The following is a 19,461-nucleotide window of genomic DNA, read 5'->3' on the forward strand; positions in this document are numbered from 1 at the left end:
ACAATATTTCAGCCAGGTCCTGTGCTGATATTAAGTCTCGCTCATGCCATAGTCCCTCCCTCAGGTAAAGCGTGATTGCCAAATGAACAAAGGAGGCAACGCCCCAGAGCCTGAGGGCCCCAAAAAGCCCCCAGGGTGCTGAAAACAGATGGTGACAGTCAACACTAAGCAGCCACTTTATTAGGTACACAGGACACCTTATTAAGTGTCAGGAGTGTGGTCTTCCTGTGTGTTCAGGCTTGGTCTTCTGCATATTTTGGTGGTAATAAGTGGTTATTTTAGTTGCTGTTGAATTTCCATTATTTCAAACCAGTCTGATCATTCTCTCTGGCTTCACTGATAACGGTGCTGCATCTGGTATATTCACAATTTTCTAAAATGTAATTTACAGCTTGCAAAATCTGTTTCCATTTATGTCGTGGAATTGTAGTATCAGTTTTAAACCATTCTAATGCTCAGTCTCAGTGGGAACTTCAGCACGTCTACATGTCTAAATGGGCAGATTAGATATTTGCATTAACCAACGGTTGAAAAGGTGTACTTAAAAAAGTGGCCAGTGTGTAAATATCACACAGTTGGTTTTAAGGAAGCATATGAGTGCCACAGAGTTTATTGTTCTGTGAGATTGTCAGCTCTGGTAACTGAAAATGAAATATGTTCAGGTGCTATGACAGGGGATTTTGATTTGTTTTGATTTATTTGACATAATAAAAATATATGAACACATGTATTGCACTGCATCACGGTATTTTAAGGTGTCAAGGATAAACACACACTTTGTGTTTCACCCACCAACTTGAAATAATACTGTAGTAGTAGTAGTACCAGTAGTGTTTGGAGAATTTTGAAGATTGCTCATTTAAATTCATAATTTTTCATCTAAATTTTAAAAAACAAAGTAATAAACTGGTTTAGTTTAAGTTTGGTATCGCCACACTTAGTGCTTTTAATATGAATACTAGGCTACTTTTGTGATTTCACTGCCCTTTAAGGTTAGAAAAAAACCCTAGGGTGACACTGGTTTGATATAAATATAACTAATTTAATTCATAGTGTTATATTTATATCAATAATATAAGGCTACTCCTAGGTGGTTGCAGGGCCCCCCTCCTCCCCCCCAATCAAATTCAGCTTAGGGCCCCATAAAGGCTTCAGCCGGCCCTGGCACAAATTTTTTCCCTCCAATTTCAGACACTTTTTTTTTTTTCAAGAATAAATGCTCACTAAGCAAATAAAAAAAAATATATATAAAATAAAATCTTATTTGTCAGCCCAGATAATAACACTGGTGGGCCAAACCTGCCAGTACCATGGCATCATGAACTCAACAACAAACAAAAAACATCTCCCCACAAAAGTCCCCTTTGAACGAAGCTTTTCACACCACATATGAATCCATCAACTTTCTCCAACATGAAAGCACAGAAATGTAAACAGAGTTGCGAGTTGAGGAACTGGGAACATTCTTGGTGCCTGCTCTGACATGTGCGCGCACTGGCAGTGTCAGTGCAGGCGTGCGCTCTGCTCTTGTGTTCTTCTCTGTGTGTGCAGAGCAGAGGCGGTTTGCTCTGCTGGGAACTTTCTGTAAGTGAGTGAGTGAGTGAGTGAGTCAACACACGGCACAGAGGAGGACGCCACCCTGCACCGCCGCTGGATCACACGCGTGGACACCTCTTGTGCTCCTAAAGACGCGCAACTTAACACAACTAACTTGGGTCCTTTCACTACAGCTGTGGATTTATTTGCTTTATTTCTCCTCCCTCAACGCGCTGGAGATGGTTGTTGACGCTTTGACGCGGCTTTTTCCTCATTGGAATTAAACGCAGCGGAGGAGCAATGAAAGTGACGGTGTGTTTCGGGAAGACCCGAGTGGTCGTTCCGTGCGGAGATGGGAGTATAAAAGTGCAAAGCCTCATCGAGAAGGCGGCCATGAGGTACAAAAAGGCGATCGCAAAGGTGAGTGCCACCGCTTTTGTACCGCTCTTTCCTCCAGAGTGCGCAGAGGAGCTGCGCGCTGCTGCGTGCACTCTGGCTTCCCAACATGGCGCTTCTACTCCGGCTACACGCAGGGAGAGAGTGGGCTGAAGAGCCGGTGTCTCCCCCTCATGTAGAAGGAGCCAGTGGAGACCCCAGCTCAGTTAGGGGCCCCCAGGTGGAATGAGAACGGGAGTTACTGAAATTGAAATAGCAAATTACGCAGGAGTGTGCGCAGAAATCAACAAGAGAGAGAGAAAGAAGAGTGTTGAGCAATGACAGTAACAACAAAGCAGCCCGCGCAGTGACGGCGAGTCCCAGTTTGAGCTGGAACTGCAGGTAGAATATGAAAGTAACACCACCTGATCACAAAATATAGTCTCCAGAACAACAGGGTCTCAAATTCAAAGGTTCTAGGGGCCACATGAACGTCTAGTCTGGTGAGGAGGGGCCAGTCAAGTGAAGAAAAGTCTATGATATACAATATATTACATCATTTCAGTTAGTTTTGGTCAGTAACAATATATAATTCACAATATAAAACACATTTATAATGCAAAATGAATCAATAAATATCCAAAACGATCTTTTAAGTGGCAGACTATGACTGAAGGGCTGAGAGTTTGAGACCCCTGGTCTACAGTCTTGGTCTAAATTAACTTTAATTTCAACATTACATCAAAAATATTGGAATTAAAAGTGGCAACAGGCAAAATAGCCAAGAATTTATGGGAAAGCTGCAGTTTGCAGCCCTGTTTTAAATGAGCTGACAGTTTGTACACACCTCAGGTGTTTAGGGAGTTTGTTCTGACTCTGGGAACATTGGGTCAAACTGTCCCTGATGTGAGGGGTTTGGATGCTTTATATCCAGCTCAGTACCTTGTAGTAACTGGATTTTCTATTCTTTTACACACTGGGAGTCAGTGCAGTGATTTAAGGACAGGTGGGGCATGGTCCATTTTTATTGGTGTTGGTCAGCAGCATTTTTAATGAGCTGCATTTCCCTGATAGATTTGTTTTACTGAGACCTGTAAAGGCACCAATGAAGTAATCTAACCTGCTGAAAGTTAAGGGCAAGTTTTTCTGTGTCTTATTTTGATAGAAATCCCTCAATTTCAAGATGGTGATTGGCTGTTTTTGTAAAATTCTTCATGTAGCTGTTAGAACACCAAGATATCCGGCTCGGTCCGCAGTTTTTAATGTCATTGGGTCGGGTTGATCATTGATCATTAACCTTGCATATTTGGGACCAAAATCAATCACTTATATTGAGTTAAAATTATCACTGCATCCAGAAATTCTGTAATTCTGGATGCAGGGGTCCAATGCACTTATAAATGGGCTGAAAGACAATATGAGAGTAAAATATTACAATTAAGTGGAATAATTATCCAATGTACTGATTTTGAAAATGTTGCCCTTTCAAATGAAACGTTTAGCTTTTGTCAATATTTTAACAAATTTAAATGAAAAAATAAAATGTTCATAACGGGACAGTACCTGAACATATGAGCAATACAAACATGTATAAAAAAAACAAGAAAGAAAGTATCTAAATACAACTTGTGGCATTTCATTCATGCGTATCCTCTAATGACAATGAAAGCCTAAGTATGAGGAGGTTCAGGTTCCCAGGTTCCGTGTCACCATGAAAAATTACTGAAATCCACCACAACACGAATTGCTTTCATGGTTTCAGTAAAGTCTAGTTTATGAGCAATTCTGGCCTTTTCCATTTCCGTGTTATTTATGTACTTGCAGCCAATATTATTCTATTCAAGTATTTGTGCCCCAGAGCCACATGTTTTTTTTTGTAATTTCATATGATTGATGTACTACAACCTGAATTGGATCTTAATAACCAGTAAAAAACAGATTTTGAGTTATAATATAACGATGCAGTGCATAACTGCATGAACCCCCTTGGAGGAAGATTTCTGTTGCCTCTGTGTTTTTCTAGTGGCTCTACCTTTAAGCCAGTCTCTGAATGAATGAATTAAAGACAGAAACCATTTGCTATAGTTGGTAATAACCGTTTCTCCTCTTTCCCAGCGGTTTTACCACTGGAGCCATGTTAATGCTGCAGCTTTTCATCAAAGAAGTGGAACACCTTGTTGAACCCATGCTTGTAATACTGCTTTCTCAATGTTTGGAGAAAGCATTCAGCTCTGCTTTGCTAGAGAGAATGGTAAACAGTAAGATTTATACAGGTGTCAGAATGACCTCCAAGGAGAACATAGGAAAAACACAGTATGTGGTTAAGTCAGGGTATATTGCTGCCAGAGATTCCGTGCTTCACTTTACTGACTCACTTTTCCTTTCAAACCTGTATGGTCATCTCCGCAGAGACACACAACTTGGCTTTAAATTCCCTGAAAAAGCTAAATTCACACTGTTGCACCTCGGTAGCATTGCGTAAACAGTGGCTGAATGCTGCAGGTCAACATTAACACTCATTCCTGAAGAGTACTTCCTCCTAAGACACACACACACACACATTCCCTCCTTTCTTTACCAGAGCTTGATGGTTTTCCATGGTTCAGCAGAAAGGAGGCGACTGCTCCATTGATCCATGCAGCTGTACTGTAAATGTAGAAGGTGTAGGCTTTCCCTCTGGAGAACACTTGGCCCTGGGTCAACACTAGCTACTGTTTCACAGCAGGCCGTGCTGAGACCTTTGGACTACAGGAAGAAATAGTATGCAACAGTACAGCAACATGGTATTGCTGTAAAAGGCCACTTTTGGATGGGCTCAAGTTGACTTTCAAAAGCAATGTTACAGCATTACATCTAGGGCTGCAACTAACGATCTTTTTCATAATCAAACGTTTTAAAATGACGCTCGGTGTTTCCCAAACCTCCAAATCATGATGTTCTCAAATGTCAAATGTCTAGTTGATGATCAATTTTGCAGCCCTGATTACATCCCAGGTCCCACAGACAGTTTTGCCTTGTGAAGTAGGTGAACCAGACTTCATTCAGCCAAGAAAAAGTGAAAGAGTGAAATAGGTGCAAGCCACAGTCTGTGGGCCGTAATCTGTGCTTCCATCATGGTACAGTTCAGTTTGGTACAGTACGGCATGGTTTGGAATGGTAAAGCCCTGGTTTTGCCTCAACTTCCATGGGATATTAATACCAAACGCAGGGTAGTGATGTTTTTCTGTCACCCCATTGGCTGACAGCCGCGATCTTACCATATCATTTTACTCTGGTACGCAAAGGGATGGGTGCTAAAGAGTGGAACGGTTGTGTGCTGCTTATGGAAACATGGCTATTGTGCAGCAGGAGTGATACAGAATGTAGGTGCACTGCTGTCAGTCCATATTTGTATAGGACATGTGTGGCATGCTCGTCGTAGGAGTTACTCTGACAGCTGGTGAAATAAATGATTCTAGTTGAGATCCAAAGACCTGCAGTGTGTCAACACATCCGGATGTGCTGTCACATTTGCAGCATGGCTCATCTTTTAACAGAGAAAGAGAAAGAAGAACATACATTGCGGAGAGAGGTAAAAAAAAACTTTTAGTTCTGGTCCAGTTTGTGTTTGTGCTTGTGTGGACATGAGCTCTACAGGCCTAGTCTTATTTATTCTCATTTACACTGATATCATCAGTTATTAATTCAATCCCTGTTGAGATTTGTTTGGTTGAGAGAGGTTTAGTCAAAACTAGTTTTAACCCTAACCCAGGGTTCAGTTGACTGCTTTTATGTCAGCCAAACTAACTAAAAAATAACTTATTTCAGTTATACTAAACAGGTTTTGTGTGAGTCTTTGCCTGTTGTACCAGCAGTAAAAATGATCTGTTAAAATACTAACAAGATACACATTCTTTGAACTTCCTGCATGAGCTGTAAACCCGTCTCTCGCCCCCACCTGCATTCTGCTTGACTCTAATATCTTTATCTTATTTGTAACATATATCGATTGGCCTGTTATGGCAGTTCTGCTGTGCCCTTTTATTTATTTTGCGCCTAGTTGCCAATATTGTTAGTCAGAGTGTCTTATCTGAGCTTGCTGTTAAATTGACTGAACCAATTGTGTTTTCATCTTCTCTGGAGACACCTGAGGGCTTCCTCGCAGTCTCAGAGGGACAAAGGAAGTGTGCAACAATCCCCCACTCAAGCACCATTAACTTCACAGTCAATCTGGCCCACAGTATGTGTGGTCATGAAGGATTAATGCTTTCAGGCTTCTCATCCTGCATTTACCTCATTTACTGCCCTCAGTCAAGTAATAAGTGAGCATTTTGCATATTTTAGACATGAATTCAGGAACAAAAGGAAGATTTTTCTTTTCTCCAGAATGTCTTGTTGGTTAAAGTGCGGAGTGCCACATGGACATGACTGGGAGGTTCAGCCGTTTCGTCCACGCCTGTCTCATTTCATTCACATATGGTATACCATCAAAGACATAAAACAAAAGGACACTCAAACATTCAGCCACTCCCTGATCCATAATTTGTGGCTCAAGCTCTTGAAAGGGCTGCATCTCCAGATCATATTTTTCTTTCACTTTCCCAACTCCACCTAAATGTAAATTAAAGCCTTAAAGCACATAATTGCCCTTTTTACCCCCACAAATTTAGGCCTGCGGAGATGCCACAACTGAGTCAAGAGGGTGAAAAACACCGATGCAGAATGTCCTCAGGGAACAGCACAAACTTATATTTCTCTCTAATAGTTTCTTTTATTCGTTCTCAACATATGATCAGCATGTGTTCCCTGTTTTCATTATGTGTGAAGTAAAGACCAAGACCTAGTGATTTATGTTTCCTCAAAACCCGTTGAGTTGCACATGATATCACAAAAATACACCTCACAGTCGACTTAAGCACGACCATGTTGACTTTGGATTTAATGAAAACCATTTCACTAGAAAGATTGAACTTTTCGATTGATAGTTTCAGTACAAAGTTTATATATAAACCATCTGACTGAATGCTTTACATTTTTGTCTATGTTAATCACCACTTAAACACCACTCCTATGATACGCCCTAGTTATTTTTTTACCTCTAGCTATTGTCACCATGCCACTTCTGTGCATTTCTCTACAACCTTTCCAGGGTGTACCCTGCCTTTCACCCAATATCAGCTGGGATTGACTCCAGCTCCCCCCACGACCCTCAAGTGGAGGATAAAGAGGTGGAAAATGGATGTGTGGATGCTAAGCGAAATTGATTTCCTTTCAGGTGTAGCTTCAAATTTAGATTTACAGACAAGAAAGTGGTGTTAGCTTTCTTTATTTGCTGTCCCATCCATCTCTTCACTTCATTGCATTCTCCTTTGGTTAATGCAGTGATATGCTTCCTTGCTTTTGCACTAAAGTTTTCCATGGGTTTCCGTTGTTAGGCTTTGAAGATATATACGCTTGTAGCTCCAAAAAGTCACATGTTGTAGATGTTTACCAAAGCATCCAGAAATAGCACTCAGAGAGGGCTGACCTCAGCCAAGGCTTAAACACTTCAGTCATGTATTGTCCCAAGTTATCACACAATATATTTAGGGTTTGAATAATGTAGGACAGTGTTGGGGGAATGGTACTCATTACATCTCATTAGAGTCCTCTTGAATGAAATCCTCTACCTGGATGTGATTTTTGTTTTGTTGAGTTTCCCTCAGCTGCAAAGAGGGATGATCCACTGAGCTGTTGATCGTGACTATATCATATATACCATTCACACGTCCACTGTGGTGCGAACCTTTGTCAAGAATGTATTATTTATTATTGGAAAACTTACGGAAAGTAGGAAACTCCATATGTAACCAGTTACAAGTTGTTCTCCCCTCAGAGTGACCCTTTACCCTGGTTTAAAGTTAGTTGTTGGGGCTAGAGGACACTGCTGTCAGCAGCATCATGCTCATCTTCCTCCTCCTCCTCCCTCAGCTTCTTATCTGCTTGAGCTTGCAGGTGTGTGAGTTCATCACAGATGACATACTCTTGTTACTCGGGCACAATTGCATTTTACTGAGAAATTCTGAAAATACGGGGTGAGAGTAAATGGTTCTTTGTCTCTATGTGTTAGCCCTGCCATGTACTGGCAACCTGTAGGAATGCTAAAAAGTAATGGATTACATTTTTTGATTGCAAGTTGCTGAATAAATAATAATAATTTCTTAGTGTTTTCGTCAAAAAAAAGAAATCTGACTCAGATTATCCCCAACACTGATAAAGGGCCACTTTACACCAAAAAATTCAATACATGCACGTTGATAAACAAAGAAAACAAAAGCCAGGAAAAAGGAATCTTCACTAAATACATCCAGTCTGTGCTTTTTAGGTGTAATCTCAGGTTTTGTGTTACTTGTTTTTTTTTCCAGTTTTCTTTTAAGGTGATCCAGATTACACATTTGCTGCTAATGCAGAGCAGGCGACTGAGTCATTTTCTCAAACATTACTTCCACTAAATGAATCCATTCATGGTTCAGAGTTGTACAACAAAGCATGAAAAAAAAGCTGTGAATATTTTCTCCTCTGTATCCAGGAAAGAAAATGACACACAGAGACAGGACACACTCCCACTGAGAGCGCTTGACAACTACAGCTCCTTGGACCCACAATATTACACTCACACCACACCTCGTTTCTGTGCCCAATCCTCAGGCTCCTTGTGAGCCTGAAGCAAATTGGCGCTTTGAAATAAAAATAGCGGAAAGCTGCTTCCTTCAGCTCAGTTGAAAAGGTCAGGATATACACTGCGGGACAAAGTGAGGCAGCTGAGTAGGAGTGCAGCTTATTTCTTTGAGAATTGATTAATCAAGTAATCGTTTGAAAAATGCTGAAAAATGTTGAAAAGACCTGGAAATGATGAAGATCTCAAATGTCTTGTTTTGTCCACAAACCAAAACTATCTAGTTTTAATGATTTATTTGTTATATGGAGCAAAGAAACATTTAAGAAGCTGAAAACGTGTTTATTTAGTCATTGATTCATTGATTAATTGTTTTAGCCCTACAGCTGAGCATCTGCTTGTAACAAAAAAAGGTTTGAAGCGTCAAAATCATGATGTTAAGGTTGAAAAAAAACATCCTCCATAACACAAGTTAGCTGCCTCTGCTTCTGGAGGAGAAACCACAAGGCTCTCTGCCTTTTTTTAGAAGAACCATGCAGCATTGTAATTTAGCAAGTTTTTAACTGCATGTTTTGCATCTCCACTGTTATGGAATGAGCAGATCAGTTTGACTCTCCTGGGAATTGTGAGCCCTCTAAGGAATCACTACCAAAGTTTATTATCGAAATCTATTCACACACAAAGACCGAACGCAAGCCGCTGCTTGTGCAGCTACCAGAGACAAAGAGCTAATGGAGAAAGTGGGAGGTACCTTTTGGAAGGCTTGTCTGTGCTCATTAGCTCACTCCACTCAGCGGTTCAGTGGTTATGTAATGAAGAAGAGCTGTCGAATGTAATTGATGGTAACTGAAAACGAGAAGGCTTATGGTTCAACTGTGGTCAAGCAGCAATGATTATTTTGTGGCAGTTCATCTCTACCACACCAAGGAACAAGGCATTAGACTGAGAAAAGTGTAGATTCAGTCACTCTTATCCTCTTGTTGTATTTTCTTTTGGTTTTTCCTCATTTTCGTATTATCAATTTTACTTGTATCTTTACAGTTCATTACATTAGTCTTTGGTTAATGCAGTGATATGCTTCCTTGCTTTTGCACTAAACATCTCCAATGGTATTTTTGTCTGTTTAGCCTTGAGGATACGCTTGCAGCTCCAAAAAGTCACATGTTGTAGATGTTTACCAAAGTATCCAGAAACAATAGCACTCAAAGAAGCAACACTTTAGTCATGTCGTAATAGAGTGGAACGGTTCAGCTTGGTACAGCATATGTCACCAAGTTTTTCCCAGCGCCATATTTACATTTTGATCCACTGGATCCAGAAGACTTTCCCATTTTACCAAAGTATGACAAAATCCATCCTGATCCGTTAAGAAGTCACAGAGATACAAGCATCTGAACTTGTTACATGGGACTTCCCATGTTGAATTTAAATCGCAGCCAAATCTGTAATCTGGATAAGACCTGGATGAAATTTATGTCTGATGGAGTGCACACACATACCAAATACATTCAAATCCAATGAGTTTTGACAGATATACTATATGAGCCATGTTCCTTAATTAATTTCTTATCTCCAGTAGTCCTCCCACACAGACTTGTATCATGTCATGAAAGGTATCACATTTTTACAGTAACCTTTTCACATCATTTACAATAAACTATCACATGAGGTACCCAATATCTTTATTTTAGCTGGAGTAGCAGTAATACAATCAGTGTCGAAACCCATAATCCTGATGCACTTTATACAGACCATATGGATTTGAAATTAAACCGTTGGCTTTAAAGTGTTTGAAAAGGTTCCATTCATACTAGACGAGCAGTGTAGGACTGTGGACAGTGAAACACAAGTATCCTACACACACAGAAAGGCAACCAAGGTGTTGTTAAGGGCAGTCCTTGGGATGTTCTTGATTGTCAAAGTTAGTTGACATGGCAACAACCTCAAATCACTTGATGTCAGCTGTAGTACAGGCCCGACAGACCCTCACAACAGAGAATATCAAGTATCTTCCAGTGTTACAACAGACTTACAATAGCCAAAATATGCCAAATAATGCAAAGGACTTATAAATTGACATTAGTCCAATTACAATTTGGGATATGAGCCCTTCAATGAAGTAATTAAACCGCTTAGGGTTTCATGTTCATAAAATAAACATTATGTTATTGTCCAAATATGTCAGGAATGCACTCTAGGTCTTACTATTAGGAATGTCTTCATGTGGCCAGCCATATGTCAATGTCAAAGAGAGTGTGAGACTGCTTCCATGTACTCAGTGTCCCTGAATCCAAGGACATGGTACATTTACTCTCGCCGTATCTTTCCCAAACAGTGACTGTTGTCATGGTCAAACTAAGATGTCCTCAGGGCCGCCACTCTGTCTAGCACGCGTCTTAGGTGTACACAGGTGCTGCACATGGAAGGGCACATGCATAGATGTTTGCATGCAAACATTTGTGACTGCAACGGACAAAACATCAGCTGCTTTGGATGCTCAGTGGGCTCGAGTGTTGCACACAAAGCTGGGATCATTTTTGGCAGTAGCTTAATGCAAACCGGCCGTATGCCATAATACTAACTGCCAAGGTCTGAGGGTGCCATAGCGATTCAAAGCCATTGCATGCCTTTCTGTACCTTTGTAGATCAGGGTCCATCCCTGTGGTTTTAATGGTTGATGCAGATTTTTGTGATTAATTTCTGGTTGTGCTGTGTTTATCCTGTGCTCATAGTACACGGTGAATTACTGGGCATGTTGTATGTTTATTATGCACATTGGACTATGCTGTTCCACCTGATGTTATTTCAAAAATTTGACCCCGACGTGATTTGAACACGCAACCTTCTGATCTGGAGTCAGACGCGCTACCGTTGCGCCACGAGGTCCTTCTTTTGCCCATGGATGCTACCTTTCTCATCTGGCCTGGCGTTGTATTCGTTGGGACTATGTTTTGTTTAGAGCTGAAACGATTAATCGATTATTAATCGATTACTAAATTAATCGACAACTATTTTGATAATCGGTTTGAAGCTTTTTTCATGATTAAAACAAGATTTCTGATTGTTTAAGCTTCTTAAATATGAATATTTTCTTCATTTCTTTGCTCTGGATAACAAATTAATCATTAAAAGTCAATCATTTTGGTTTGTGGACAAAACAAGACATTTGAGAACATCATCATTTCCAGGTTTGACGAACACCGCTCAACGTTTTTTATGGTTTTCTGATATTTTATGGACCAAACGATTGATCGATTAATCGAGAAAATAATCGACAGATTAATCGATTATGAAAATAATCGTTAGTTGTAGCTCTAGTTTTGTCCAACTACCAGTTGAGATAATCCTGCTAATCATTACCCTCAACCGTTAGAAGTTGGACAGAATAAGTAATGCACTGCTTGTGTATCGCACAGGTACTTTTTTTAACAGATTACAATGTTCACACTAGACGCAAGACATGTGTTTATTTTCTTGACTAAATTTCACATGGGTCCCATTAGATAAAGACAGAGAAAAGATCCCGTCAGCAATATGACATAAAACTGACACCTATCTTAGTAGTTTTAGTGTCAAGGCTGAATCTGAATACATGCAAAACATAAATAGTATATTTTTAAAACTATTTTAGTAGCTATATGAGAAGAAAGGGGAGGCTACCACGACCAAAAAACCCTAAGTAGGTTATAATTATCATGATGTGAAGGGCAGAATGTCTCTCTCTCTCTCTGTGTCTGTAAACAAAACTCATGTGACGTGTTAAAGTCATCAACACACTGGTGGTCTGGGGAGACATGTGAGCAGAAGACATGCAGCCTATGTGAAAGTCCTTAGACTTTGGAGATACAGTTATTATAATGTTATAGTGTTGTTACCAACACTTCTATTTTCAGTCCCTATAAATAAAGATAACATTTATCTTTTGTCTGTATTGATTTCAGATTTCCCTTCCAATTTTAAAGGGTTGGTACGAATCATGTGATTGATATATTTTCAGGGATTTAGCACCAGACTGTTAGATGTGGTATTGTTTCCCCACAAGGTTTAAATGGCCTGTTGACATACCTGTCCATCGAGGGCTGTACCTTAAAACATTGACCCTGACGTGATTTGAACACGCAACCTTCTGATCTGGAGTCAGACGCGCTACCGTTGCGCCACAAGGTCTGGTTCAGTTGAGGCTGAGGTGTGTGTCTTGCCTTGGAACAACCATATCAAACATGAGCTCTTGATTGCTGCTTGCTTCCTCACCCGGCCATGGCCTTGTATTATTTGGGACTGTGTTTTGTTAACCCACCAGTTGAGATAATCCTACCAATCATTAGTCTCAACCGTTAGATGGACAGAAGATGTCATGCACTGCATGTGCATCGCACAATATTTGCTGCTTGTTAACATATTAGAATGTTATTGATTGAATGATATTGACATTCTACCAACAATATTACATAAATCTGACACCTTTCACAGTAGTTTTATTGTCAAGGCTGAATCTGGATACAAGAAAAACATAATGAATGAACTATATTATAGATACAACGTCTTTTCCGTTCTTGGTGTAGCAGCATTACAGTGCCAGTGTTTATGGGAAACTTTCAAAATAACAAAGAAAATGATTCTTTTTGTTTTGTTTTGTTTTGATGTGTATTGGGCCTCAGTTTAGTAGATTTACATTTTGGCAGACTCAATGGTCAGGGTTCAAATCATCTGATTAACAGATTCTCAGGCGTTTATTTCTATTTGTCAAATTTTTGACTCTGATGTAATTAGGTCAGACACACTTCCATTGTGTGAATGTATTATTACCTCTTGTGTTAGTTAAAACTTCACCTGAATCTATAACACACTTACTTTTATTGACCCACTACCATTGGACCACATAACTTTACCATACTTCCTGTCTACACCCCTACAGCACTTGCATTACACATCCATTTGTTATCTCAAATTGCCCAACCAAAGATAATCCACATTTAAATACTGTACATCCCTGGAAAGTATGTCTTTTTGGAATGTCAAACCACCTTCTGCTTTTTAAGTTCTTGCGTAAAGAGCTAAAATTAGCTGATGAAAGAACACCAAAGCAAGCACTCTGGGAGTGCATACCTTCTTTAAGGCTGCTCAGCATCCCAGTGTCAATGTCAATGTTTTAAAATATTCCTATAACCTACATCCTAAAAAAACAATTTTTACATGTTTAGTTGTGCCCACACAACCCCTATTTATATTATGTAACAACTGAGCTATTCAATTAAATGTATAATGTAAAATGAACTTCCAAGGTCAGTTAGGGTAACTGATCACTTTTGTGAGCGGTTTCGTTAGCAGAGGGGAACTGAGGAAAAAAGTTGTCCTCATGACTCTGCAAAGCAACATTTAACTCAACCACTGAGTGTTAGTTCTACCCTCAGAGCAGCAATCCTGCAGAAAGATATTTACTTTACAAAAAGTGCGCGGCAATGGTTGATGGTTTATATGGTTGGCTTGTAATGGCTTGAAGTTAACATGAACCACAAGGAAGTGAACTTATCTTCTCTAAAAATCCAATAGCTATGGCATGGAGAGTCAAACACATTTAAATACATTGATATGGTCCATTAAGTTATTGGGATAAAACAAATTCACTGTACATTTCCTTTTTAAAACAGCAGCCTTCTGAATCTGAATCACCCTGAGTTGTTCCTCTTGCTCTTCTCATTCCACGTCTTTGTGCGATGACAACTCTTGCCTCCAGCTGGATCCAACTTTGAGCAAGTTGTAGCATAGGCCAACTATGTGGTTTGCAGTGTTTCAACATGCAAGGCCATGCCAGGCCTCTCATGGGTGTGATACACTGTTTTGTCAACAGTTTCTTTCTGGGGCCATGATAGTAGTTACAGAGGATTAACGTTGTTTGACAGAGTAAAGCAAGAGCCTTTGAATAATGTCTATAGGAAGGAACACCTGAACCATTTATTGTGTAACGTACATTTTCAGACACTGTATAAATAAGATGATAACAATGCACAGCAAATATATCGTTATTATTTAAAGGTGTTTTTTTTAGCACTGACTTTTTGTTTATTCATCTTTGCTTAATAATGCTAGAAATAAACAATTCAAATAGAATAGAATAGCCTTTATTGTCATTGTATTGTGTACAACAAAATTGGAGTGCAACTCCCTTTGGTGCAATTTGCAGTAAGCAGTATAATAAATTAAAATTAAATTATAATAAAAAGAGAAAAAAAAAGACTGTCCAGGAAGAAAAACTATACATAACTATATATACACCATTGCAGCAAACATATGTAAACAAATGTTAATACTTGTTAATAATATTTGCACCAGCATAACCACAACACCTTAAAACATGTTTTCAGATAATAGTAGTGAAGCAAAAACATTGTGTTTTTATTGGCACACGTGTTATTAACTGCAGGGAAAGCACAGGTGCAACTAATTTCCTTAACAACGTGTCTGTTTCATTTAGTTATGTAAGTTTGCCATGACAGTGAGCTAGCAAGAACCACAAGTGAGTACACAGAAATGGAACACACCACTGAATACAGTTGTGTTTGCTTTTCATACCTCGACATGTAATGCTAGTTGTGGAGATAGTTAATAGTTTTTTTTTTAATCTGGCCACAGTGGTGCTAAGGAGTCGTTATTACGTTGCTAACGTTGCTATTGCTAACATGTTAGACGTCCTGCAGAAAAAGGACCAACTGACATGTAAGTCTAATATTCATTCTTCCTTTTGCTCTTAGACTTTTCTTTACACCTGCTTCTGTGAAAAATACCAGTTTTTTTCTAGCTTTCTAGGTTTTCTAGGTGTCTTCATCAGCTAGCATTGTTGTAAAACTAGCTGTATGTTGCTATGTATTAGCTAGGTTATATTTGATAAAATGCTACTTTTAGTTTAACACTTAGTTTTCTTTCTTTCTTTCTTTCTTTCTTTCTTTCTTTCTTTCTTTCTTTCTTTCTTACTGAGTCATTAATCCAACTTTATTACTTTATGCTCATTCTGCTGCAGCTGGTTAAGTTTGCTGCTTGTTCAAATATTTATCTGCACTCTTGGCTTGAGTTTGACCTCTGTATCACTGGATGTTATCTTGGCTTACACGACTCCCTTCTCCAAATCAGGAAAAGGGGTCATGACCACTCCCTATCTATGTAATTTGTCATTTCCAATGTTATGTGCTGTCTAACCTATACTATCTGTGAGGCAGAATACTCTTTCTCAGACTCGAACTCAGACATGACTAAGAATAATAATGTTATGGCAACTCTTTCTATTACAATGGCAATATAAATTCAGTTTTCATGGCAGACAATTTGTTTTGGCAGGGACAGCACAGGTGTTTCTGATAACGTTGACAATGGCTCTGTTTTATTAGTCAGGACAGAGTGACAATGAGCTTGGGAGCACTTTAAAACTAGGGCAGATAATTGGAGTACAGATGGCATTAATAAGATTATTTACACCTGACATTATAAATGTATTGTAATGTAATGTAAATTGTGTCTTTGGTAACATTAGTTTGTATGCATGGTTTAAATAGTTGAAAATGCTTAATGTTAGTGACTGTAAATCTTTCACATCAAATACCTAATTGACTGCATAGTTTGTTTATGAGATGGAGGAATAAATTAAGTCAGATAGTCTAAATGAAAGCTGGATTTTGCTATTGTGTCCGACCCCTGACTATTATAGAACATGCTTGTGGCTGTTTATTGTGTGATATCTTTTTGACTGTGATAAAAAGTGTGAAAATTGACCTTGAAAGTGCTTAAAAAGTTCTGGAATTTGACTTTTGAGGAGGTGTATGAACCCTGTGAAAAATGCTACTACAGCAGTAGTAACTACACAAAGGTGAACCTTCAGTGCCTTGCTCAGCAACAATATCACTTGATCTTAACAGTGAGCCTTTGGTAAAAGTGCAGTTTAAAAATAGAATGAAGAATTATACTAATTGCTTTGCTTAGAATGACTATGTATGATTTGCAAGACAATGCATATGAATCAAAGCTCTTGTGGCTTTTTCTGTTATTGGCTTTTGATCCCTTAAACGCACTTCTGGGGCTTAAAACCCTTAAAAACTATGTACACACAAAGTCTTATTCTTCCAAAGGATAACGTAAACAAATATGGTCGTGGATAGTCAATAGGCCCACCAAGCTTTTATCAAAAAAACATTTAACCTCCATTTTGATCTTGTATTATCAGCCTAAATTATGTTAAACCCTAATCTGCAAGTGGTATTTCAGTGCCTCTGACGTCACTGTAATATGGTTTAAGTATGTAAACTTGCAGTATCCCTTAATACTTTTTAAAAATCAGTTGAGCTTCAGGATTTTTCATTCAATATTCTGTATCAGCAGGAACTTATTTTTTCATGCTGTTGTTGTGATACCCAAAGTGTTAACTAGAGCAGCTTTTAATTGTGTAGCTATTGATCAGTCATTATTGTTCTTATTAGCTGTTCTCCACTAGTTGGGAATCAGTAATACTGTAATACATTGGTATACAAGTTGAAATGCATACAAACACCTCAGAAGCCTTGCTCTCTGCAGTACAGTACACCAGGCTGCAACTCTGGGGTGTAATGTGATCTAAGATATAGCAAACACTTAGCCTGCACTCCTGATGATGATAAACAAACACACTCAAAACCTTTAGTAAAAGCAATTAGCACCTGCACCTTAATAATTAAACAAAACGTCATATAAATGTGATTTGCAATACTGAAGCTATATTTGCAGTTTTCCATCACTCCTCTGAGAAATGATGTGTTATATGCCTTATATGTCATCTCTTATGTTGAGATGAAGTATTTGTCTGGGTTTTTCCAAACATCTGCCCACCAAGATATCCTCTCTAACATCCAGACAAATCTGTGAAATGGAAAAGGCAGGCTCAGACCTACAAGAGAAAATGAAATCCTTGATGTTTGAAGGGCTTAGACGTTTGGCGAGACTGTGGGATATTGGACTTTGGGATCTATTTACATGGCCTGATTCATTTTCAGATGCTGAGTGAAAAATAATAGCCTAGACTTCTATAACCAATGGTGCTCAAATCAGTTTGATTTTTCAAAAATCAGAATCAGAGATCCTTTATTGCTCCTTCATCCTCAATTGTAGTATAGAATATTAGAAAACTCATTATTGAAAAATATATAGTAAGAAATATTCTGTCATTCTTTGCATTGTAAACGTTATGCTCTTGTTTTGATTGGTCATAAGATTCATTCTAAACTGCTTTTATTCCCAATCCATTATTATTAATAGTTAATTAACACATTTGTTATTTACTAATTAGATGTGTAATAATTAACATTTAAATATAAATCAACTTTAAAGGTGTTAATGTTTGAACTGTGCAATATTTAAATACTTGAGAACATGCACAATTTCACTCATGTGCAGGAATGTGAAGAATGTGTGAATGAAGTTTTCTCGCCTTGAGTCAAACACTGAAGTGATGGTACAGTCACTCAGATTATTTCGTGTTATGGAATCTCTGGTGGAGTGCTTCCAACATTGTTGCTTACTAAGTTTTCGGTCAGTTTTATAAGCGTGTTGACATATACAGTTTGTTATACGTGCATCAGGCATACATCTGTGTTGCATAGATCCAAGAAAGGCATGTGTCATCAGTACTGAGTGTAGCTGGTGATTAAAAATGTGATGTCCTTTTGGTTTCTTGTTGTTGTTGCAATCTTCCTGACAGCTGAGTGTGATTATTGGATTGCTTAATAGCCCTGCTCTTGTTCTGCTTAGTGCCTGCTAGCTTTATTAACTTGTCAGATTCTTCTTGTGAGCAACTTTAAAACGTTATTATTTTAAATATTTAAAATAATAATATTTCAAATTCTCAAGTGCTGGATACATTGCAGTGATTTTTTTTAATATGATGTGTCTGTGTCCAAAACACATTTCTGAAGCAGATCACGTCACCGTTGCGCATCCGTTTCTTTTATTCAGATTTTTAACAGCCCTTTAAAAATGCAGCAAGAAAAGCACAGGTGGTGTCACTGATGAAATTAACAATGACTCTGTTCAGTTCCAGTGTCCACGGGGAGCCACTTTTCAGAATACCAGCACGCTGAAGCATTTTTGTTCATTGTACACATGTATACTGTCAAAATGCAGAACTGAGGTGTCATTTTACATTATTGATAATCCCATTTCTATATTTTTTTTTTCACTGCAGCATGGATGAGGTGTCCAAGACAAACTCACAATGAATGTGATCTGTGTTTCCATGATTTGTAGTTGCAGTCCTAGGTAGATGCACTTCACTACACTGCATAGGCTATTGAGGAAGCTAAGGCCTATGCTAGGCAATCACACACTGCCTATAGTGTGCACTCAATACATACAAATTGGCCTTCATTGTACTTGGAGTAAACGACCTACTTCTTCATTGCTCTTCAACAAGGACATTAAGCAGTATGTGATAGCTGCCCAAGGCTTAGGTTCAGCGATGATGCATCTTTTTTGTTGTGGTGATCTGAATGGACATGTCTAGAGAAGCAATTGACTTGATTTTACATCTCAAGGCATCAAATACATGTGCTTCTTCGTTCCTTTGGCAAATCACTTTGAACTATTATCAATTAGCTTTATTAAGTTTATTAAGACACAAAAAGACAAAACAAACAGACACGCAAACAAAAATATTTAGATGCGACAGCACCTGGAGCAAGGCCCACAGCCATGAGACAAAATTTCATTATACGTTTACAAAATACAGTCTATAAAAAAGGTGAGACGTTCTAATATTATCCATCATAGAGACAAAAAATCCATAAAGACAGAATGCATAATAAAAATTATATTCCATTCAATCTAGTTTTTAAAAAGATGAGATTCATTCTAAATGTTAAATCTGAAATTTCATAAAGTAAATTAACTAATCCTGGTTGCCA

At 38.6% G+C, this 19,461-nt stretch overlaps 1 protein-coding gene and 2 non-coding genes across 5 annotated transcripts in view; 1 reads left to right on the forward strand and 2 right to left on the reverse strand.

The window, feature by feature from the left end:
* Nucleotides 1-1,562: 1,562 nt before the first annotated feature.
* LOC131462458 (partitioning defective 3 homolog) overlaps nucleotides 1,563-19,461 on the forward strand; it is a 325,725-nt gene continuing 307,826 nt past the window's right edge. For all 3 annotated transcript variants that reach the window (XM_058633698.1, XM_058633714.1, XM_058633708.1), the window contains exon 1: nucleotides 1,563-1,956. In XM_058633698.1, coding sequence (XP_058489681.1) covers nucleotides 1,837-1,956 — 120 coding nt within the window. In that variant the 5' untranslated portion in view covers nucleotides 1,563-1,836. The remainder of the gene's footprint in view (nucleotides 1,957-19,461) is intronic.
* Nucleotides 11,360-11,431, reverse strand: trnaw-cca (transfer RNA tryptophan (anticodon CCA)). Its single transcript has one exon. It is a non-coding gene; the product is annotated as a tRNA-Trp (tRNA).
* Nucleotides 12,641-12,712, reverse strand: trnaw-cca (transfer RNA tryptophan (anticodon CCA)). The gene has a single exon. It is a non-coding gene; the product is annotated as a tRNA-Trp (tRNA).

The sequence above is a fragment of the Solea solea genome, chromosome 1, assembly GCF_958295425.1.
Source record: "Solea solea chromosome 1, fSolSol10.1, whole genome shotgun sequence".
NCBI classification, from domain to species: Eukaryota; Metazoa; Chordata; class Actinopteri; order Pleuronectiformes; family Soleidae; genus Solea; species Solea solea.